Source organism: Penicillium waksmanii, assembly GCF_028829765.1.
Source record: "Penicillium waksmanii strain IBT 27052 chromosome Unknown utg000004l:1.0-5674109.0:1.0-5678898.0, whole genome shotgun sequence".
Lineage (NCBI taxonomy): Eukaryota > Fungi > Ascomycota > Eurotiomycetes > Eurotiales > Aspergillaceae > Penicillium > Penicillium waksmanii.
Window position 1 is genome coordinate 2,229,696 of NW_026643251.1, and position 21,505 is coordinate 2,251,200.

Here is a 21,505-nt window from a genome sequence, read left to right on the forward strand (position 1 = left end):
CCGGGTTTGCGGACATTGCGGGGATATGTGGACATGGCGGTCAATTGCGGTCAATTGCGGTACTGCGGGCATTTCAGTTATGCAGTGCAATGCAAGCCTGTACCAATCTGAGTAGCCACTCACATTCGAGGTTGGAGAGAACAAAGCGAGAATTTTTTTTTCAGATTATGCTATCCATTCTTATAGTAAGACTTTGTGTTCTCTGCAGAAGGTTATAAGAATGCCCAGCTGTCCTCCGGAAAGAAACTTCAATGCACTACATTGAGTACTTCTTACCTTGAAAGGTCTCTACATTCAAAGTTACCTCAAGTCATCAACAATATGGTCAAGCTTCTGGTCGTCGCTGGCGCGACCGGGATGCAAGGTTCCGGCGTCATCGACGCCCTCGCCACAAATCCCGACTGGAAAATTCGAGGTCTTACCCGAAGCACCAACAGCGACAAGGCCAAAGGGCTTTCGGATCGTGGAATCGAGATGGTATCCGCCGATATGGATGACGAAGATAGTCTCCTTAATGCCTTCATTGGTGCGAACGCAATTTTCGCAGTTACAGATTTCTACGAACCATTTGCGACAGGGATCGGCCCCGAGAAGGCCATGCAAATCGAGTACGAACGAGGCCTGAAGTTAGCCCGGGCAGCTGCTAAAACAAAAACTCTGGAATTTTACTTCTGGAGCACCCTGCCCGCTGCGAACGATTTGACAAATGGCGAAGTAAAGGTTCCGCATTTTGATGCCAAAGCGGCCGTCGATGCATATATCAAGAATGACATTGCCTTGAACTCTAAGACGATCTTTCTTTTGACGGGATTCTACGCGTCTAATTTCAACTACCCGCCTTTTACCCCCGTTTACTCGGTATGGATTCTCCTTCTCTTTAGATCTGCCAAGCTTGCCTGTTAACTAACATGTTGAAATAACAGAAGCCAGCTGCAAAATACATTCTTGCCCTCCCAGCACGCTCCTCGTCTTATCTTCCCTCACTCGGCTCAGTTAATAACATTGGAATCACCGTCAGTGGTCTTCTACAACTGCCATACCCTAAGTCGGCAAGTTGTCCCACGGGAGGTCGATATGTTCACGTCACGACGGGCAAATACCAAATCCAAGACTATTTCTCGAAATGGGCTATGGTAGCAGGGAAAGGAAAGCTTCAGGTCCTATCAGTTCCCTTTGAGCATTTCGAAGCGCTCCATGGTGTGTGGGGGACTGAATTGGGCCTTATGGTGAAGTTTTGGGAAGTTGCTGGCCCCCCAAGAATGTGGGGAACAGTCGGAGAAGGCGACATTATGGTCGATTCTCGTGATCTGGATGGTGTCAAAGAAAATCTGGTCAGCGCCGAGGACGTTTGGAGTAAGGTTGATTGGAGTCAATTTTAGAAAACCTGTCAGACCAAGACATACAGAAGCGCCCAACATCGGCTTCCATGCTGCGAATATACAGAAGCTCTTTCAAACCCCAATCACATGATCAATTGTGCCAGATATGGTTACTCCCGTACTTTGAATTACGTTTTAGTTCGGAACGGTAAGATTCAAACTGACAAGCGATGTGATGTTATGTATTATTACCGATCCAGAAATAACAACCTCCTCGTCGTCCCAACAATGCTTTCCCCTAAACTCCAGCAACCTTTTACTCCCTAAATCATTTCAAGATAGCTCGAAACCTAAACCCTAGGCAGATTAATATAATTGTATACATGATAGCCAGCAAGAAAAGACTGACTACATCTTAATTGGCCAAGCTGGCAAAGTGTACTGAGCGTTCTATCACTACCATACGTAAGAAAATACAATTGTTCTGCAATCCCCATCCTCCTAAAAACCCTCCTGGCCCGCTACTAATCGTTACTTCTGTAATACTGGACACCCTTTGTAACCACCTTACTAAGAATCCCAGCCTTTACCTCGAAGAGATGGCTAAGTTTCTATAGTATGAGTTCAACATATTACCATCGTCGTCTAGCATCTAACGTACTCTTTTCCGGGCTGGATAGACTAAGAAGACAGCCCGGTAAATGCCCAAAGAGTAGAACCCCTTGATACAAGATTTTTACCAATATAAACTATCTGAGTTTTATTTATACTACCTTGTTTTTATTGATGAATCTGGATATAAATAAATAGTGTAGTGGGGGAATCGCTCTGGCGATGTCAGGTGACGTTGTAGGCCTTAGGCCTTACCTTCATGCAGTATATAAGCCCTCGACGATAGTTAACTTACACAATCCATCCACCTTTCGGGTCACCAATGTTATTTGCGTTATTTCGGATTGCTAGCATTCGAGCAAGGGCTCGAATGCTCTGAATGCTGTTTTCTCAGTAGGGCACCGCTTTGTCTACTCTCTCCTGCACTCTACGAGTGTGGTGGTTTTGTCCTCTTGTGATCGACCCGTCTGCTTGACAGACTGCCAGCGAGCTTTCCCATCTTACAATAGGTAGATTATAGGAAGACTGGCTAGTTACTGCTAGGCGTGACACCAGTATAAGTGTCTACATTCTATCAGGGCCAACGCCATTAGATACTACCAGTGTATACTTAGGATAGTATTCTTCTGTCTTGTATTTTTAAAGATTTAACAGATGCTCTACTGTTTGAATCGTTTATTAAGCAGCTGCTCTAACACTGCAGAAGGTAGCCAGAGCCAAATTCTGTGCTTATTATAGGTAATACATCCTTCCATTATTCAGACCAAGTTAAACAGTTATGCTCCGATACAGGTGTCCGGTTGCTATACCTCCCTCCTTACTCTCCAGATTCCAACCCTATAGAAGAGCTTTTTACCGAGTTGAAGGCTTACATCAAGAAAGCTTAGCCAAATTTTGAAAAGGATCCCGACCAAGGATTCCACGCCTTTCTACGGCAAGGCGTCCATGTCATTGGCGCAAAACAGCAGAGCACTGAAGGCCATTTCCGCTATGCAGGTATAACGTTATATAAATTTTGAGTGGCTGCCATTTCAATAGGCGCGGCATGTGCAATAAGTAGCATAAGCTATGTTTATATATACAGATAAAATCTCAGGAGCTCTTTGGGCCTATGTTTTCTTACCCGACTCAAAGAAGGGAAAACATTGCCTCACAATTCGATCCAATTGCTCAATTATCACCGGCTTGACGAGATACTTATCCCCGCCTGCCTCTTGTGCGGCAGATTTATCAGCAGCGGTGTCTTGACCAGTCATAACCAGTATCAAAACCTTTCCCCAGTTGTTCTGCTCCTCTAGACTTCGTATTTGCCTGGTGGCTTCGATGCCATCGCACACCGGCATTTGCAAATCCATGAAGATCAGCTCGATAGGAGGCTCGTCGTTAGCGATACAAGTTGATTGGCGCTGCGAGAAGATTTCCACAGCTTGCAAACCATTCTTTGCAGCCAAGTAAGGCAAACTTCTTTTCTTGCAGTACATTTCCATAATGCGAAGGTTGATGGTGTTGTCATCGACAATCAGAGTTGTGGGTCGCGAAGATTGACGCAACTGGCGGGAGATTGGAATGGGCTTTGTCAAGTCTGCAGAGGGCGCGACATCCTGATCGGATCCCAAGGATAGAGTAGTTTCTGATCTAGGGCTGGCAGCGTCAATCGACAGTTGGTTGGGCTCGAGTTCCCTTTGTTCCGGGGCTTGAGCTGCCTTTAGAAGTGTCGGCAGGGCGACATATGGTTGCAAACTTCTGATCTTTCCCACGAGACAATCCGCTTCCTCGAGGGCCGAGCCTAAAGACAAGGTGGAGAAAGGTCCGCTGACATAAACAATATTTTTAGCCGTCCGTCCAAGCGGTAAATCTGCCTCAAGCCCGGGAAGAAGACATATCGCAACACCTCCCGATGGAATTTGGGACAGCTGTAATTGGTGCTGTTCTAAACTCGGGGCAGCTTCAAAGATAATAAAGGAGCCTTCTGGGCAAGCCGACGGCGCAAAGCCACTGCGTGTGAGGAAAGTGACGAAGTGGCCACAGAGTGACATGGAACTCAAATCAGATATTAAGTTGAAGAATATTGAGGGTAGATTCTGGAGCTTTGAGGCTAGCAATTTCGGCGCGTTGGGAGAGCTGGCATACTCAACACCCCGAAACGTGGCTCTAAAATGGGAGCCTCGGCGAAATTTCGAGGACATCAGAGCGACCGATCCCTGCAAGAGCGATGCGAATCTGGACGCCACGGTGAGTCCCAGTCCTGCTCGTGTTGAGTGCATATCGACTTTTTCAAAGGGTTCGAATATGCGCTGCTGATCAGTTTGATGAATGCCTTGGCCATTATCCTTGACATCCACTGTCAACTGCCTCGAGCCCAGATTCAGTGATAGTGTTACCGATACAATTCCATCCGGTGTGTGCTGGACTGCGTTCATAATAAGTGGTAGGATGGTGTCTCGCAGCACATCGATATCAATCCAGATACTCTCGCAAACGTAAGGCAAATCATGGGTGAAGAAAACGGACGCTCGATACCGTGTATCTCCCACGGTCAAGTTGACTAATCCGGTACACAGCTCCGTCTCAAGCTTTTCAACCGAATGCATGGCATAGTGGCGGTCCATCGTAGCAATATCAGCCCATCGATTGGTTGTAATCATATTGTTGATGATTGCAACCAGATCCCTGCCGCCCATCTTGATGATGCCCAGATATTTGGAATGTTCGTCTAAACGTATTTTGAGAGGCTGTTCAACTGATCCTGGGGCTAGTTGTGCGTCCTCGCCTGCGCACCAGGATTGGATCTCTTCAGCCAGGAGGTCCGCTGAACCGAGTATACCATGGATCGGAGTGCGGAGCTGATGGGAAAACCCGCTAAGAAATTTCTCCTTTGCTCTCAGCGCCTCCAAGAGGAGTCTTTTGCGCCACATCTGGGAGATCAAGCCAGCACACGTCTCAACAAACCAGAAGTCGACATCATCGAATACGAGGCGAAAGTCCTTTGAAGCCACCATGAGCAAAGATGAACCCGTTACACTCTCGCAAGCAAGAGCTAGGATGCGCACAATGTGCGTGGTGGGAAGAGCATCGTGGTTGGATTCGCTGATCAACGCATCTAGGTACTCCGCATCTTCCCACAGGCCGCCTTCCAGGTCTGACATCAAGATAGGCTTGCGCCCTTCCAGCTCGACATAGGTCGTCTTCGTCGGCTGCAATTTGACGATAGCATTGGGGTAGGTGCTTCGGAGAATTTGATAGATAGGTTCCTCGGAGACCAGCTTCTCCAGTTCCAACTGTGCGTTGGAGAGGAGTTCAGCCATTCGATGCCGGTCACGTTGGCGCTTTGCCCGCACCGCGTGAAGGAGATCCGAGACGACACAGTCACCCAGGCGGACCAGGGCTTGCTGCTGGTCTTTTGTGAGCGGTTCCTCGCTTTTACTCGAGGCTACGCAAAGCGAACCAAGACCAACACATTCTCCGGTTTCGTGTTGCAGACGCAGTGGTACACCGGCGTATGCGTAAAGCCCGCCTTTCTCGAGATAGGGACACGTCCAAAACCTCCAGTCTTCCATGAGTGTTGGTAAATGGAACACGCTCTACGTAGTATGCTTAGCAACCTTTCAATGGGCGGAAAAACCTAGATCTTACATCAGGAGGTTGAGTGACCGTATGGGCGCAGATTGTTTCACCTCTCGGCAGGATACCTAATTGAACGCCTACCGTGGCCAAGCGAATATATACATCTATATCCAGGATGCCAATGATCGCGAACTCCCATCCCGTGGTCTCCTTAGCCAGATGAACTTTGTCCTGGAGACCTGAAAGTAACTCTTCCTCCTTGAGAACATCGCGAGTGTAGTACCAAAGCATAGGCAATCTAAGTCTCTCATTGTGGGCTAGAATGGCACGCGGATATCGATCCTCGAAACCAGGAGGCTTTTTACAAACGGTGGATGTGAGCGCGTTAGGGTCAAGGCTAGGGTAGAGAGTCGATGCGACCTCACCAGACCAGGGACTTATTGGCTTCTTGAGGTTTTCCGGATCGAGAATCGGCCCGACGGTATGCGGGTATGTGGGTGGGGGTCGACGCCTGGACGAAAGGATCGCTGTATCTGCCTTGGGGAAGAATACACTAGAAGGCATCGTTTCCGCGGAGCCGCATATCACATCAACCAGAAGCGCAGTAGAATCCGATGAAATGGGAGACACAAGAGGGGGATAGAAGGATTGGTAGGCAAAGTCACCAAGCAGGTTTCGGGCCAGACCTTGGCCCGGGCCACGTGATCCTGGTTCACAAGATGCCTTTTGGGTCCGCCGAGCGCTTGACTATGTATGCAACGCAGCTCTTTTCACTTCGCTCGCTGATATAGCCGCCAGAAAAACACTTGTCGATGCACCTCTCTGAAGATGAGCTCGATTGAAGAACATATGGCGGATCCTTAAATGTAGTTTTTGCTGTGATATGAGGCTGGTGCATATCAAGATATCAGGCACCAAGTCGCACAGCCATAATCAGTTGCCGCGTGTTCTCTGTTGCTTTGACTGCCAAATCCAAGAAGTGGAATTCGGAAAAACAGATTATCCCTCAGACTTTTCTTTCCCAGCGCCCTACTTCGACTGCGCCAGAACTATTTCATTGTCTTGGCGCACGAGTTCCAATCAACCCCACCGGAAAGAGTTCCGCGAATCAGAAGAGAGCCTCAAGGTGTCAATTGTGCCCCCCCATGCATTTGCTTCGTGAAATTTCAGAGACTCCTACGGAGTGAAGCACTAGACTCTTTCGCCACTCTATTGACGAAACGGTTTATTGGCATCCAAGGCCTCGCGGGTTTCGATTTGGCTTAATTACAGCGCCAAGATGACAGCCAAGCTCCCTATTCCACGCCTGCGACGCGAAGAAAAGAGAATGCGAGTGGCCGCTCCAAGCGGGCTTGTGAAGTCTGTCGAGAGCGCAAGCACAAGTGTGATGGAGCCAGACCGGCCTGCTCTCAGTGCCTTGTTCAAGGCTTTAAAAATTGGTTTTGCCCGGAAAGAATAATTGTTCAGCAGGAAAGGGCTATGGTTTTGATGCGAAGGGAAATTAAGATTTATCAAGGACTGCTCAAAGATATCTCTCGGGAACTTAAAGGACCTAATGCTGATCGAGTCGCTAGTATACTCAAGGTATGTCCAGAAGTTATGAGGAATATTATTAGAAGCCAAGAAATTAACAAATTCTTCAGAGACCTGAACAGGAGAAAGATACGAATCGTGACAATGAAATTTCTAGCTCCTCCTCGTCTCTAGCTTCTTTTGACCAAAACGATGTCGCAAACGAAGATTTTAACCGAAGTGCCGAAAGTAGGGCAACTGGATTCATGGGGAATAACTCAGAAGTTGCATGGATGCAGCGCCTAGACCTGCAATCCTCAAAGCATGATCAGAACGCAACTCTCCGTTTGGATCCAAGCTTCCATCCTCTAATTGGCAACCCAATGGCATCATTGAACTACCACCTAGACCATCTCGCTATATCAAACAAAAATGTGATCAACCATTTTGTTTTGCCAAATAAGGAAATAGCGGATAGCCTTTTCCAGCTTTATATGGAAAACGTTCATGAGTTTTTGCCAATCATACGAAAAGACCTGTTTGTGGTCCAGTACCAAAACTGCTACTTGAGGGAAGGAAATCCCCCCCGGTAGAAGATGGTTGGCCGTCCTCAATATGGTTCTTGCGATCGCCTGCGCTTTCAGTCGACTTTCAGGTCAGGAAATATCACCAGAAGCCAATGAAAACGTCTTCTCTGCAAGGGCCAGGTCTCTCAGTATTACCGAGAATGTTCTTTACGATCACGGAGATTTGCAGCAAGTACAGGCCGAGGCACTCATGGCTTTACTCTTTTTAATTCAGTCACAGATAAACAGGTTTGTGATGTTGAGACCTCCTTTCATCAATCTAGATTTTAACAAGCTATCAGATCGTGGAAGATGATCGGTATTGCTACACGTTCAGGCATCGCTCTAGGGCTTAACTTAGAGAAAGTGATCATTGGACTCGATGTGAAATCAGGAGAGGCGCGAAAGAAGCTGTGGTGGTCTCTATTTCGCTTGGAAAGCCTTCTTTCAGTCATGACCGGGAGAGTCTCTTGCCTCGGAAATGCCTCTAGCTCCGCAAACCCTCCGTTTCTTAACCCAAATTTGGATCTAACTGTTCCTGACATGGAGCAGCCCATCAACGAGCTCCAATGGACAATCAATTTGGACGAGGGGAAGGCACTTCCACAAGTTTCATTTCTCAAATCTCTGGAGCCTACCCATTCTCTCTATTGCTTCTATATGGTGGATCTGACTCTGATCACTCATACTATTATCAATGAAATATACTCGCTGGATCCTTCTCGAGTAGGCTGGAGCTGCATTGAAAGCCGTATAGCCTTCTACCACAAAAAGTTGGATTTCTGGGCATCAACCATACATCCATCTTTCGGCAGCCAATTCATCTCACCCCCGAGAGAGCCATCATTCCAAGATTCTCTTGCTTTGAATTACTACAGCGCTCATATATTGCTCAACCGGCCGAGTCTGAAAGGTCCTTCCTTCGAAAAGAAACATGATTCACCTGACTCTGGCATACGATTTGCCAATAAAATCGCATTCGACTGCCTCCAGGCTTCCTTGGGAGCCATTGCACAATTGCCGGATCGGCCAGATTTGGCTTGGTGCTACCAAGTCCCACAATGGTGGGATTTACTACACATTCTCACACAATCAATTACCATCTTACTTCTCGATATCTCAGCAAGTCCAGCATTAATCAGACCCGAAGAAATTCAGTTTCCCGCTGAATCAGTTGTTTGGGCCGGGGTGACAAAAGGTCTTCACTGGCTGCATTGCTTGGGAAAATCATCAGAGTCCGCTCATCGAGCCTTCCTCTTCTTTAACACTTGTGTTAGGCGCATGAAACCGAGTAAAACTCTTGATCAGGAATGGTTATCCTTGGTGATTGATTCATCTCGGGCCTCTTGCGGTCCAAATTATTCAGAAGACGAAAGCCTGGTAATAAATCTTCCTGAAGATTCAAAGCGTCATATTTCAGCGAATGGCGAAGATGACATCGTGTTCTTTCAGGACTTGTCGGGAGAACAGCGCATACTGGTTCCAGGCGCTTTGGCGGTGCTTGATACTGGTGAAAAGCTTGTCGAGCTGGTCTCAAACTCCGATTTTGCTGTTGAAGATATTCTATTCTCCCTGATGGATTGCCATCCATGAGTCTTATTCTTTGATTTCTGACTGACTAACTGCGATCTCGATTTTTAACCTGTTCCTTATGCAGATAAAGCCTTTAAATAAATCTTAGATGAGTTCAAAATGCGCCTGATTGTAGTCTACGATCTGCCTCTGCCGTTATTCACTATGGAGGAGGTTGCGAACCTTCAAGAAAGGTACTACTCGATTATAACAAATAAAGCAAAAAGAAAAGATCTTTGAGAGAAAGGGAGATTTCTGACCATTACTAACTGTGAAATATCGCGTGATAAATATACTGATTTGAATGACACATACCCCAAACCTATCTTTCACCCCCCCCCCCCCCCTAATGCAATAAGTTCTAAACCTTATAATCCTATTCTATTTTTCGTCTTTCTTACTAGCAATCAAAACGATCCCGATTCATTGCGCCCTTGAGGCGCCAAGAGTTCGGCCAATTCTGTCATAACTCACATCTCTTCTTGATAACATTCTGATTGCTAACCGCGTTTCTCTCAAACGTTGTTGGATCCAATGCGAAAGGCCTTCATATCTAGAAGCATTGTCTGGGAGCCGCCTTGAAGCCCGTACTAGCTCATGGGCACCGCTAGTAAAGAACTGTGTCCATGTTGCTAGTATGCCACGAATCTCCCTTGCAGAGGGTAGCGGCCATGCAGCCAAATATAACTCATCACATTTATGTAAAGCTCCTACAACATGTCTGTGTACAGCTCTATCCTCAAACCTATAAGCCACAGGCATCGTGTATATCCAGCACAAGTTCGAGCGGAGCAGGTACTCGAAGAGTCGAAGTAGACAATGTCGCCGTGGCTGATACCTGTGGGACGGTGAATATCAAGCAGCTCTTATATACGGTGACTCAAAGAAACCCTCGGAAATCAAAATGCCTTTGTTTCATCCAAAGCAGAGCATCATCATCACGAATGAAAGAGCAGTGGAGAACAAATTTCATTCGCTATTCTAGTCAAAGGGGCTCAAACAATGGACTAGTTTCTTGAAAGAACCTTGGAACTCTTAGAAATATAAAAGAAGGGGCTAGAATCTGTAACAAGGGCTTTCAATACTCATCCAAACCTCCTCAAGTTGTATATATAGTTTCTGCAAAGTAAAAATAGTAGCAGCCTGAGGCTCACATTAAACAAATCACGGGCCACGGGTGCCGATTTGATCTTCTGAAAGTTGCAGAAATTGTTTATTGTAATATATTTAAAATAGTACGTTCAAAAATGGAATCCTGACTCCGGTCGCCACGTAGTTCTCGAAACCGCAAAGAAGAAAGATTCGTGGCAAGAAATGACCCATCACTGCCATCCACCCTCAAACCCAGTACCAGCCCCCTGACTTCTTCGCCGGGCACTTGAATATTTTCTTGTTGCCGCGAAATCGAGTCGATCCTTCTCATCCTGACTCACTCGACGCTTTTTCTGGACTTCCGGATCGTTCTGGCTACCAAATCCCCAATGCCGTTGACTTTTGCGCCGCGCATCATTATCTAGAAGAGTGGCTTGGTTAGTACAGGTCAATGGGATTAGATCTTCGAGTCAGGCTAGTAACTTACCTGTAACTGGATCGCTCTGAGAGCTGCAGTTACTTGATACAGGCTTTGGGTCAGGTGTCTCTTGTGTAGTAGGAGACTTTCCCGAATTGGCGGAATCGATTGAGTCGTTGTGCGGGTGATGCTTAAAGACATCCGAGGCCCTGCGGAAGAAGTTCGACATTACGACTTAATGTTTTGCCGTCTTGCTGGATATCAGTACTAGTGCGGCAAGTTACTGTAGCAGCATTTTAGTCTTTTTATATGTTTGCCAATGTGCCATGACATCATTTCACCTTGTCAGGCTGGCCCTCTCGTGATTTGTTTTCTTATGTTCGGTTCAAATCTTGAAAAGAAGAGAGACCACGGCCGATCACATTGTTGGTCAACTTGCGCAAGGTCATAGGATCATATGTGGAGACCGTCGAACCGTGGTCAGAAAAGCCGGGTCCGAAGAACCCGAAAGCTTGTATCTATGCTGGTATCATGCATGGACTATCAAGAATAGTTCACCGTCATCTTTTGATAAAGTTATTTTAAAATGAGGAATCGCTGCGCTCAAGTTGATTGTCCAAAGACTCATCAAATATGTTTGCGTCGCCTAGTATTCAAATACAACTTAAATATACTCCTCAATTCCCGACACCAGGTGAGGATCCGCGGTGGGGCGGATGGTACTAGTAGTCTGGAACGCGACGAAAACAATTAATTGATTTAACCATGGATGTGCATATAAAACAGTACTAGGCCTAGCGCTCAGAGCTTGCGGAATAGACCACGGCTTTTTCTTATATCTAAAATCCTTTCGCCAATGGATTGAGGGTATTTTTCGAGAGTATGCCGAAATCAAGGGTTTCGACTTGGCAGAGTGCTTAAATTTGATTTTATTACGCCTTTAAGGTACTTATTGTCTTTAGCCGCCCATCGCGAGATGATCGATTGGAAATATACTAGACGTTATCGAGGCTAATCCATAGAAGACCCCAGTTTCACTCGCAAATTCTAGCTGGCATTATTCAGCAAAACCGGCAAGTGGAAATTGGAAACGCAATAAAGGCGTAGGTAAGAAACGAGGTGAGCATTCTTCATGCCAGTTTACACTTAATGGCTGTGTCTACCCGAGTTACAGCACGATCCATCCATTGCCGCTCTAGCGAGCTTCGCCCGGCTCAGTGGACGAGGATCGGGCAAAAAGCTTCTCCCCGAAAGGTCTGGCTGTGAAGTCGCGGCGCGGCCAACCTTCGCAAAAGACTCCAGATCCCGCTTAGCAATTTTGGTGCTGTAGATCTTGTTGAGCCAATTTCCCAATCGATAGCCGCCTTTAGCAATTTGCAGCTCAATCGTGTCAATGACCGAATCGTAGTAGGTGGGGTAAAGATCACCGGTTTGCAAAGCAGCAGCGCCTTTAGGCATGACAACAGTGCAAACAAGAGCGTTGGCATCTGAAGCCCAGCTGGTTGCTGCGGCAATGGGATCGCTGATGTCATCTCCTTTGATCCAGCTCGCAGCTTGAGACGTATAATTTCCCGACTCGATCTCCTTGACCAGACTGGTGGCCCAAGACTCTGCGTCTGAGAGCGAGTCACCGCCGACCAACTGCTCGGGCATGTAGCTATCCCAGTCGGAATGAAGATTGTCGCTGTATCCATTGAAAGTGACCTTAATGTTGTTTCCTCCGACTTCATATGCCTCATCGTGGAGTGGCTGAGTCATATCACCAAGGAAATGAACAAGAAAACGGAGAGCCTCTGCAACATCAGCGTCGGAAAGGCTGCTGTCGCTCACACGCTGAGTGTAGTTTGCGACCGCAGAGATTGAGCAACCTGAGCTACCACAGTCACGGTCGTAGTCCACGTTGCAACTCGAAGGAGGATCATCCTCTGCATCTATAAAGTGCAAAGGAGCCGACCATTTTCCAGCGCTAGTTAGGCGATACTGGTCAGCCCAGGAAGCGATGCCAGCTAAATAAGAACTGGATGAGTTGCCAAGAACGCCTTGTGCCCTTCAAAGCTGTAAGTCAGAATTCAAAGGAATGTTTTCCAAAACAAAAGGGTATTGCAATCGTCATTTCTCACCATGATGCTGTTTCAGACGAAACATAGTGTTGAGCAACATATGCAACTGTTGCGTGACCCAACACACCCCAGGCGTGCGCCCCATTCACTGCCCCTAGGGTGAGGAGGACAGTATTGGAGAAAGATGGCATGATTTGGCAGTCCTGTATGTTTCTTCTTCTCGATGTAGCGGCTCAAAAGGAGATGCACTGTCTTTCACAACCTTTCGTGGGGTCCAGGGGCGTTTTTATTGTGTTGATAAAGCCCCGCCCCTGAGAGTTATTGGCATCTGTCGATCGAGCTGTAATTATGACTCTGCAGGAACAGCGAGTGTAACATAAACCTGGAGGGGTGAAGTCTTATTGGGCCGGCCGATGCCACAAGCAATCAAATTGTTTCAAGGAGCTCGCCGATGTGAAGATAAGAGCAAATGACCTCTCAGGGCTGGGAGGGGTCTGCAATCATTTGAAAGTTTCATTGGTGGAGGCAGGCGGGATCGGCGCCGCAGCGCATCGGAATCCACCGGCGTGAAGAGAAGCAGGAAGCAGAAGATAAAAACAGATTGGCTATTCGAATAAATTGCAAGCGCGGCTAGTGATGAAAAAGGGCGAGTACTAAATCTAACATCCTACACGTGGGGTCAAATATTTTGTACTCGCTGGTTTTGAGTTAGCCTTTCAACGATAGAAACCGTGCAACGTGGTGAAATCTCAACACAACTAGGACGGAATAATAATGCCAGAAGCTTAACTTCTCTTCACTCTCCGGCTTTATTCAAACGCCCGGGGCTATGATAGAATCTCATCGCCGTCGGAGCACCGTCGGTTCTCTGCAGATAATTTCCAAGCGAACTTTGCTGATGCTCTGCGACCGACCCAAGTTCATACCTACAATATTCATTTGGGTCATTTCTCGGAAGTATATACTCTTTTAAAACTCAACACTTCCATTATTTGGATCGCTAATATTTTCTTCAGAATTGCACATCTCGGTTATGTATAATAATGCAATTGACTAGTTAACGAATGATGATAGAACTACCTATCGTTTATCTGTACAAATGCTGACACTAATTTGCATGGACTTTTTAGGCAGGTCTGTGCTTTAGAACAATCAAAAGTCCAAGAGGCCGGACATCGATAGGGAAAGCCTCAAAACTGCTTATTTAAAATTACCTAGTAACGATTTTTCTCACACTTGCAGACCATCCTCGACTGACAAGACATCTAACGTTGGCAAGGCTGGTTGCTAAGAGCAGGCTGAAGCGGTGAATTCTTCCCATTCGTCGTCTGATCGATCATCTCGAGTCTCCAGCTTCTTTAATGAACTGAGATCCGACTCGATTGAGCACCATATTTGCAATAGTTGCTCAGATCAAAACAGAAAAGCTCGTTCTTGCGAGACCTGTTACAATTTTCCAACTCATCACTTTTGCACGATACTACCTGTACTCATGATACCCAGAAATAGCCCAATGACAAGATTTTCCCCATGAAATGCCACAGTCGATTGTAGGCGTGGGACATAGTATGGGAGCCGGACAACTGTGAGCTCTTGGGATTTCCCAAATAACCCAGTCGGATGCCAACTCTTTCCTCTAGTGTTCTTCTATCCATGCTCCACCCCCGCCTCTTCACATCATTAACTCTGATAGAACCCGTCATCTCGCCTGATATCTTTACGGGTCAAGAGGCCCATCTTGACCATAATGTCGCTCAAGCGAAAGGATACTTGGAAATCCAAATCAGAATCATCCAAGCTGCACGCAAATCATACAAAAGATGGGACAAACGAGTCCTCGATCGCTGGATCAGTAACGGGTATCGCGAGTTGCCAGTTACTACGCGACGTGATTCAGACGATAGCCATCAAGCCGATCAACCCGTTACCTTGGCGAGCCCAAATTATCAAGAAGTCTTGCAATACCTGCGCTCAAACCCTCTGGATTACAAACCCGTGGGAACATACGAGGTCGACGAAACATCTTCAGGTCACCACGATCACCTCCTCTACTCGGACATCATCGGTCCTCCGCATGCAAACTCGCCATTTTATCAATACGAGCCAATTCTGGCCTGGAAGATGCTCAAGCATATTCGTCCCGCTGTCTTTAATCTCCACGGAGAGAGCAGTCCAATTGCCACCCCTGAAATGCGAGCCAATATGTTGAATCGGACTGGGACCGGGGTCGGTGGAAATGGCGGTGTCCGGGAGTCAAGGGTGCAGCAAATGGTTCTGAAAGGATCACATCAATTACCCCTCGAGCAGGTGGCAGAGACAACATCGGCTATTGGTCCTTGGGTCGGTCAGTCGGCGCAAAGTTGGAAAGAAGATGAGGTGCGTCTGGTTGAAGGGTGGGCGGAACAATCTATGAGGGACCGGCTTAAGGCCATGAATGATTGGGTACCTGTTCTACAAGGACTTTATAAGACTGAGTCACAGAAGCGAGACTCAAGGCCATGATCATGCTCTCGGTCCGGGTGATGCGGGCTCAAAAGTTAGACAAGGTAGCGATAGATCTATAGAATACACTCTTCATGGCCATCTCGATGCGAAAATGGGGAGCGTTCGGAGCAACATGAATCAATTTGAAGTAAAGCATCCCACTCCTCTACCGTTTCTGTAAACCCACGCACATGATCTATGGTGACAATTTTTTTTTTTTAAAAAAAAAACCCCCCGCCGGAATCGCGTAAAGAGTACTAGTATTCTTGTCTAGCTAAAAGCCTCCAGGGCTATGGTTTATTCTATTAAACGGCCGGCGTCTTGTTTGGGCTAGCGTGCACCGAGCATTTTTTGGGCTGTGCAGATTCCCCCAGTCAAGCGGACCTCGTATCGCATGGCAGTGCACGCTGAGCGTATGGACATGTGGGGAATCGGGGTCTAGACAGGGGGGGGCAGTGCCTGACGATCGCATAGGCGGCTCTGCAAAAACAGAACACTTGAAGCGTATGGCTATTCGTGACTCATAATTAAGCATTGTATAGCTCGGCTGTGCATTATTCACGTCATGTATATAACAAGGCCTTAATTTTAACTCAATTAGCCTTGGACTCTTCTTCTTCTTCAGCCTCTTCTATTCAAAGGCTGAATAGCCACTCACTAGCAGTGAACAAGATCCGTTTCTACAACAAACACCAATAACCTATACCATACAAAACCATCGACTGATAATATCGACCATGTCAGCTACTTCACCAGACACCAGTAATCCAGTTTACTTCTGGAAACCAGAAGGAGAAACAGGATTCTTGGGCCAGTGGTGGCCATCCTCATTTAAATGGGAAACCGACGGAGAAACATTCAACTACGCAAACGCTGAACAGTAATACTCCCTTTCTCTCTCACTCCCATACCCCTTGAATGGATATCCCTCAATTCTCCAACAAAAACATACTAACACCATAATTATAGATACATGATGCACCGCAAAGCCCTCCTCTTCGCCGGTCCCACCAACGAAATAACCCAACAAATCGGCGTCGGCTGGCAAACACACCCACGCGAAATCCGCAACCTGGGCCGTAAGATCCCGAATTTCTCAGACCAAATCTGGGAGGAGAATCGCTTTGCAATCGTGGTCGAAGGGAGTTTTCTGAAATTTTCGCAGAATGAGGAACTAAAGCAGATGCTGCTTGAGACGGGGAACAGGGAGTTGGTTGAGGCTAGTCCGATGGATCGGATTTGGGGGGTTGGTTTTGGGGCGAGGAATGCTGGCGCTAATCGGCATAAATGGGGGTTGAATCTTTTGGGGAAAGCGCTTATGGAGACTAGGGAGAGGTTGGTTAATGAGGGGAGGAATTTGGATTAGGATTAAGATGGACTTGGATTTGTGACATTGACATTGTGACATTGGCATTGAATGGGAAAGACACTGTACACATTCATTCGGCTGTACTTTAATTTTGATCAGTTGTCGTTGATCGTACAGGAACTCGCAGTTCAGGTGTAAGCAATGAATGAATGCTATGATGCGGCCTCTCCGAAGAATTTAACTAGCCCGGATCAACTTCTGGCATTCCATCATCCTAATAATGCTCTCCTACCTCCGCTTCTACTTCCATCGGCCGATGGACGTAGTTGAGAAACTCGTGCGACCGTTCCAGCATAACTCCCACATCCAGCATACTCAAAAAGTCAATTCCAATCCCGCCCTTCTCAACGACCTGTTCTGCAAAGATGCGCAATTGCAACACCATTGATGGATCCCCATAATATGCTTTGACATCGTCGGCAGTGATTTTGACCATGATGTTGCTCCAGGTGAGAAGCTTTGCGTACTCAAGACAAGAAGCGAGTTCGCTTTCGTTCCACCATTCCGGAACCGGATACAACACGGCCATTCGGATGAAAAGTTCGAGACTGGGGGTTCCATCACAGGAGATGTCGTCGTAGATCGTATTCGCGTGTCGGAGTTCCAGGAACTTGAAGTCGTCATCCATGCGCAAACGGAAAGCGTCGATTAGCAGTTTGTAGATGTCTTCCTTGGGTCGATCGTGTAACCATTTCTTTTCCTTGAGTTTCTGAAATGGGTCGGTGATTTTGACAGTAAGCGCCGGTCCTCCCTTGTCAAGAGCCTTCGCGGTATCAGGATTCGACGCTGCTGAAGTATGGTTAGGTGCCGATGAGGAGGAGGATTGAGGTTTGTTTGTTTCCTCTGTGGATTCAACACCGCTGGTCGGGGCAAGGCTGTCGACGACCGAAGCTGTTGCCGATGCCAATTTGGATTTGATGTTTTCAATCCGTTCTGCTCGGTCATGGGCGCTCTGGGCGCAACTCTTCTTGTATGACTTCCAGTCCGATTTCTGGCAGTCCCGCGAGCAGTAGGGGGTTATTTTGCATTTGCCGCATGACTTTAGTGGATTCACCTTGGTCTCAGGTTTTCTACAATTAGTGCAGATCTCGAGCAGCTGCAGAGGGTCCGGGTCAGCCATGATGTGAGCAGCACAACAGTGGGGAGAGACTCGGAGGAGTAAGACCAGAAAGAAGAGTTGAAAGCGATAATCAATTGGCAGAGTCTTGGTGTGTGAAGTGGAAACTGAAGATCGGAAAGTTCAGAAGAGAAAGGGAAAGGAGAGGAGACTGCAAGGTGAGTAAAGAGGTGAATAACCCTGGAGTGAATGGTGAACGGGTCAGAGATAGAGATGCAGGCGCGAATGAGTCAATTAGCTATAGCAATGTCCCTGGTTGATATTCACTTTCCAACACTGTAGAGTCGTGTAGTCAACGTATCCTTTTGATTTTCAATATATTGGTAAGTGAGGCATAATTAGTACTGCTAATAGCTAGATCTGGTCCTGTTGCGATGATGATGCTCGAGAAAGTGGCTCCTCCGGGGACAAGACTTCAAGTTCTTGTGTGGTCAGTTTGGAATATGGAGTTCAATCATTCATGCAATAATAGTGTCGAATTCAATTCTGCTGGTAACTGATTGGACTGTCAGGGCACCTTTTGACACATGCCATTGCCATATCAAACGCGTTAAGTGGCGTGGTTCAGCGGGGATTCAAGAATCAGCATGCATAGCATGTCCGAGACCAATTGGAACAGGAATTCCCATTCGGTGCAGACTTCGGGACTGGCCCACTGCGAACCTTGGAAAGTAGCAGCCGTAGAGTCCATCATTCAAGTTCAAGTTCAGGCCAAGATGTATCGAGCTCCAGCTGTGATTGTCTGTCCTCACAGGGTTGTTTACTTCGGCTCACCGCCCGCTGGTTCTTGGCATGTCAACTTGGCTGCACAGCTGGTGTCCATTGTTGGAACTAGAAATAGAATCTAAATACCTAGGTATTTTGACAATTTGAACTTGAAGTATTTGATTTACTAGTGCTAGTATCTTTTGGAATACTCCCGAGGTCAGGGGCACATGGGCGTCAAAGTTCAACTGCAGGTTGGCCCCCGGAATTCTTGAAATAAGGTTACTACCTACTAGTACTCCCGAGGTCCAGCCCTGGATATATATCCGTCCGACTGCCCACCCCAACCTCCCAGTCATGGTTGTTTGAACTTGAACTCCAGGGCTTCAAGTTCAAGTTAACTCGGACTCGGCGCTAAACTAAAATACAAATAGTAGTACTATAAATTATAATCCTACAAGTAGTGGATCAGAACAAAAGGTGAAATGAAGATGTTCTATAGTTAATATTCATATCGTACAACTCCCAGATGTATTATTTTGTGCAGGTGGGGTATTCTTTTGCCAGCCAGGTGCGAAACATTGTCCAAAAGACACAAGAAAAAGGAAGCCACAATAAACGCCACATATGGTACAGATTTTATACAGATAAATGCATGATATTCTCAAATCAAGGCCTGTCCACGGAACATGCCCTCGCGAACCTCGCGAACAACATCCTTGCGATCCTTCTTGCCAACCAGAACCACACCGCGACCACGCTTACCCATACGACCAAGACGACCCAGGCGATGAATAAAGTCCACCGTCGTGTGGGGCACATGGAAAAGAATCACAGTCTTCACGGCCAGAGTATCGATACCGCGGGAGGCAATATCAGTAGTGACCAGAACCTTGGTGTTGGGAAGACGGCGCTCAATCTCGGTCTTCTTCTCGGGGGCCGCGAAGGGGATAGCTGCCTCGGCATGGGCTTGTTTCTTCGCCAGCGAGACCTCGTCGGCGGTTGGGGGTTGTTCGACTTCGGTGAATTCGGCGAGGATCTCGGCTTGTTTGCGGGAACTGGAATCTCGGGATAAGGAGACGGCGTCGATGCCCTTGGATGCGAGGAACTCGGCCACTTCGTCGGCTTCTTCTCTTTCGTTGACGAAGACGAGGATCTTCTTGATGTGGGGGCCCATGAATTGGGCCAGAGGACCGTGGTCCTCACCATCGGCACTTTCGCCGGCCTTGCCGATCGACCAGATCACGTCGGCGCAGGCGAGTTGACGGTTTCCACGGTAGGGTTCCTTCTCGATGTCTACCACGCCGAGCTGCACGCGACGGGGGATGGCGTGCAGATTCGGGGTTGTCAGTCTCTTGACGTCGGGGTAGCGTTTGCGAAGTTGGTTGTCTAGGCTGCGGGGGATGGTGGCGGAGCAGAAGATGAGTTTCTTTAGCGACGGGGCGACCTTGTCGATGACTTCGGTGGTGGTTGGGATGAAGGATCGGTCCATGAGGGAATCAGCCTCGTCCAGAACGAGATGGCTCACGCGACTGAGGATATAGGGGTTGGTCCTGGCGATGGAGGCGAGAAGATGGGGAGTTGAGACGAGAACGTCGATGCCATCGGGATGGAAGAGGGTGCTCTTGATACGACGCGGCGTGAAAGTGGAAGAGATCATTCCTGCACGGAACTTGACCGTGTGCGCAAAGTCCTTGAGTTTGACTCCCACCTGGGTCACCAACTCGGATGTGGGGACGAGTATGATGGCTCTAGGCCGGCCGCAATCCGTCATGGGGGGGTTCCTCGGGCTCAAGCTCATATGTTCGGTTCTTCAGCCTCTCCTCGCGCTCCTTGGCCTTTTCCTCCGCCAGTATCTTCTCTTCCTCCAAGTCTCGGGCTTCTGCGCGCTTGATGGCATCCAGAACTGGGAGGAGGTACGCCAATGTCTTGCCTGAACCGGTTTCGGCGGCGAGAAGAAATTGTTCGTACTGGGGGTCATCGGGACCGAGCTGCTTCTGCTGATGTTTCGGGATCGCAGCGAGGAGTTGGGGAATGGCCACTCGTTGAATCGGAGTTGGGCTCACATCGGCGAGACCAGGCAGACCCTGAGAGAAGATGGAGTGTCGGACCACAGGGAGAAGAGGGAAATGATCGAAGCTGGTGAGATTGGAGATTTTGGATTTGATGGCCGTACGACGACCATAGGTGACGGGGGCTAGGGTAGTCTGCATTTTCAAGGCTTTATAGAGTGGCGCTTCCTTCCTTTTCTCATCCTTACCCTCCGTTTTCGAACGCTTGAGGGAGGCTTGGGAACGAGGACGAGGGTCATCCCTAATACGAGCTTCTGTTTGATTCATTGCATTAAAGGGGCCAGCGCGACCACGCCCCGAGCGAGGTTTGTTAATAGAAGATCTGGCGACATTTGGCGAAAGACTCATGCGACTAGGTTTGCGCTCCGAACGCGCGGAGGCCATGGATCGTGTGGCCTGCCATGATGGGAGGAGGGTAGATGCTGGAGGGAGGACAGTCCTTGTTTGACACAAGAAACATATGGAAGACCGAATGGGCAACGGCATGGTGGCGGAATGAATTGGTCGATATGATATCCAGGATATCAATGATCAATGATATCGGCAGAGAGGAAGGAATTCCAGAAGAAAACCAGATTTCCCAGACGGAGACCACGCTAGTCCTGGTTGGGTTAGTGCCGATCCTGATAGAGTGGGCCACAAAAGGAAGGCGGTGTGGCAGGATCAGCTGAGATACTGCTGAAGTGCTGAAGTAATCCGCTTAGGTCAGCAAGCACTGTAAGTTGCCCTGGCGACACCCGCGAACCACCAACAATCAACGTCAACAGGCTGAAGCAAAGCAACAACTGGTTTGGGGTAACCATGACCTTGCTAAACACTACGAGTATTGATTAAGTGACAAGCCCACTTCCATCCCGATCTCTTGTTAAGATCCGATATTGTTCTTGTTTCCCCTCTTCTCGTCTCTCCTCTCCTCCCCTCCCCCCCTCTATCCTCCCCTCTATCATCCCTTCGTTCATCCCTTCTCTTCCTTTCTTCCCTTATTCTTTCTTTCTCCTCCAACTTCTGGTGGCCCTTGTTTGCTGGCTGTTTGTTGGTAGACC

The 21,505-nt window shown here is 47.8% G+C and overlaps 11 protein-coding genes across 11 annotated transcripts; 5 read left to right on the forward strand and 6 right to left on the reverse strand.

Annotated features, from left to right (window-relative positions):
- Positions 1-321: 321 nt before the first annotated feature.
- On the forward strand, positions 322-1,379 carry N7481_003644 (hscarg dehydrogenase; the record flags this gene model as incomplete). The annotated part of the gene is made up of 2 exons (XM_057262863.1): positions 322-858; positions 924-1,379. The coding sequence occupies 2 exons, from the start codon at positions 322-324 to the stop codon at positions 1,377-1,379; spliced, it is 993 nt and encodes a 330-aa protein (XP_057124524.1).
- A 1,661-nt stretch (positions 1,380-3,040) lies between these two features.
- N7481_003645 (hybrid sensor histidine kinase/response regulator) lies at positions 3,041-6,059 on the reverse strand (the record flags this gene model as incomplete). The annotated part of the gene is made up of 2 exons (XM_057262864.1): positions 3,041-5,512; positions 5,565-6,059. 2 exons carry the CDS (start codon positions 6,057-6,059, stop codon positions 3,041-3,043), a joined length of 2,967 nt encoding a protein of 988 aa, XP_057124525.1.
- Positions 6,060-6,774: 715 nt separating this feature from the next.
- On the forward strand, positions 6,775-6,954 carry N7481_003646 (uncharacterized protein; the record flags this gene model as incomplete). The annotated part of the gene is made up of 1 exon (XM_057262865.1): positions 6,775-6,954. One exon carries the CDS (start codon positions 6,775-6,777, stop codon positions 6,952-6,954), a length of 180 nt encoding a protein of 59 aa, XP_057124526.1.
- Positions 6,955-7,885: 931 nt separating this feature from the next.
- Positions 7,886-9,166, forward strand: N7481_003647 (fungal specific transcription factor domain-containing protein; the record flags this gene model as incomplete). The annotated part of the gene is made up of 1 exon (XM_057262866.1): positions 7,886-9,166. The coding sequence occupies one exon, from the start codon at positions 7,886-7,888 to the stop codon at positions 9,164-9,166; it is 1,281 nt and encodes a 426-aa protein (XP_057124527.1).
- Positions 9,167-10,467: 1,301 nt separating this feature from the next.
- N7481_003648 (uncharacterized protein) lies at positions 10,468-10,884 on the reverse strand (the record flags this gene model as incomplete). Its single annotated transcript, XM_057262867.1, has 2 exons — positions 10,468-10,658; positions 10,725-10,884. The coding sequence occupies 2 exons, from the start codon at positions 10,882-10,884 to the stop codon at positions 10,468-10,470; spliced, it is 351 nt and encodes a 116-aa protein (XP_057124528.1).
- A 917-nt stretch (positions 10,885-11,801) lies between these two features.
- N7481_003649 (S1/P1 nuclease) lies at positions 11,802-12,906 on the reverse strand (the record flags this gene model as incomplete). The annotated part of the gene is made up of 2 exons (XM_057262868.1): positions 11,802-12,702; positions 12,776-12,906. The coding sequence occupies 2 exons, from the start codon at positions 12,904-12,906 to the stop codon at positions 11,802-11,804; spliced, it is 1,032 nt and encodes a 343-aa protein (XP_057124529.1).
- A 1,344-nt stretch (positions 12,907-14,250) lies between these two features.
- On the forward strand, positions 14,251-15,217 carry N7481_003650 (uncharacterized protein; the record flags this gene model as incomplete). Its single annotated transcript, XM_057262869.1, has 2 exons — positions 14,251-14,300; positions 14,356-15,217. The coding sequence occupies 2 exons, from the start codon at positions 14,251-14,253 to the stop codon at positions 15,215-15,217; spliced, it is 912 nt and encodes a 303-aa protein (XP_057124530.1).
- A 719-nt stretch (positions 15,218-15,936) lies between these two features.
- On the forward strand, positions 15,937-16,565 carry N7481_003651 (NADAR family protein; the record flags this gene model as incomplete). Its single annotated transcript, XM_057262870.1, has 2 exons — positions 15,937-16,079; positions 16,169-16,565. 2 exons carry the CDS (start codon positions 15,937-15,939, stop codon positions 16,563-16,565), a joined length of 540 nt encoding a protein of 179 aa, XP_057124531.1.
- Positions 16,566-16,782: 217 nt separating this feature from the next.
- N7481_003652 (zinc finger MYND domain-containing protein) lies at positions 16,783-17,688 on the reverse strand (the record flags this gene model as incomplete). The annotated part of the gene is made up of 1 exon (XM_057262871.1): positions 16,783-17,688. One exon carries the CDS (start codon positions 17,686-17,688, stop codon positions 16,783-16,785), a length of 906 nt encoding a protein of 301 aa, XP_057124532.1.
- A 1,366-nt stretch (positions 17,689-19,054) lies between these two features.
- mrh4 (ATP-dependent RNA helicase MRH4) lies at positions 19,055-20,050 on the reverse strand (the record flags this gene model as incomplete). The annotated part of the gene is made up of 1 exon (XM_057262872.1): positions 19,055-20,050. The coding sequence occupies one exon, from the start codon at positions 20,048-20,050 to the stop codon at positions 19,055-19,057; it is 996 nt and encodes a 331-aa protein (XP_057124533.1).
- A 91-nt stretch (positions 20,051-20,141) lies between these two features.
- On the reverse strand, positions 20,142-20,948 carry N7481_003654 (ATP-dependent RNA helicase mrh4; the record flags this gene model as incomplete). The annotated part of the gene is made up of 1 exon (XM_057262873.1): positions 20,142-20,948. One exon carries the CDS (start codon positions 20,946-20,948, stop codon positions 20,142-20,144), a length of 807 nt encoding a protein of 268 aa, XP_057124534.1.
- Positions 20,949-21,505: the final 557 nt, after the last annotated feature.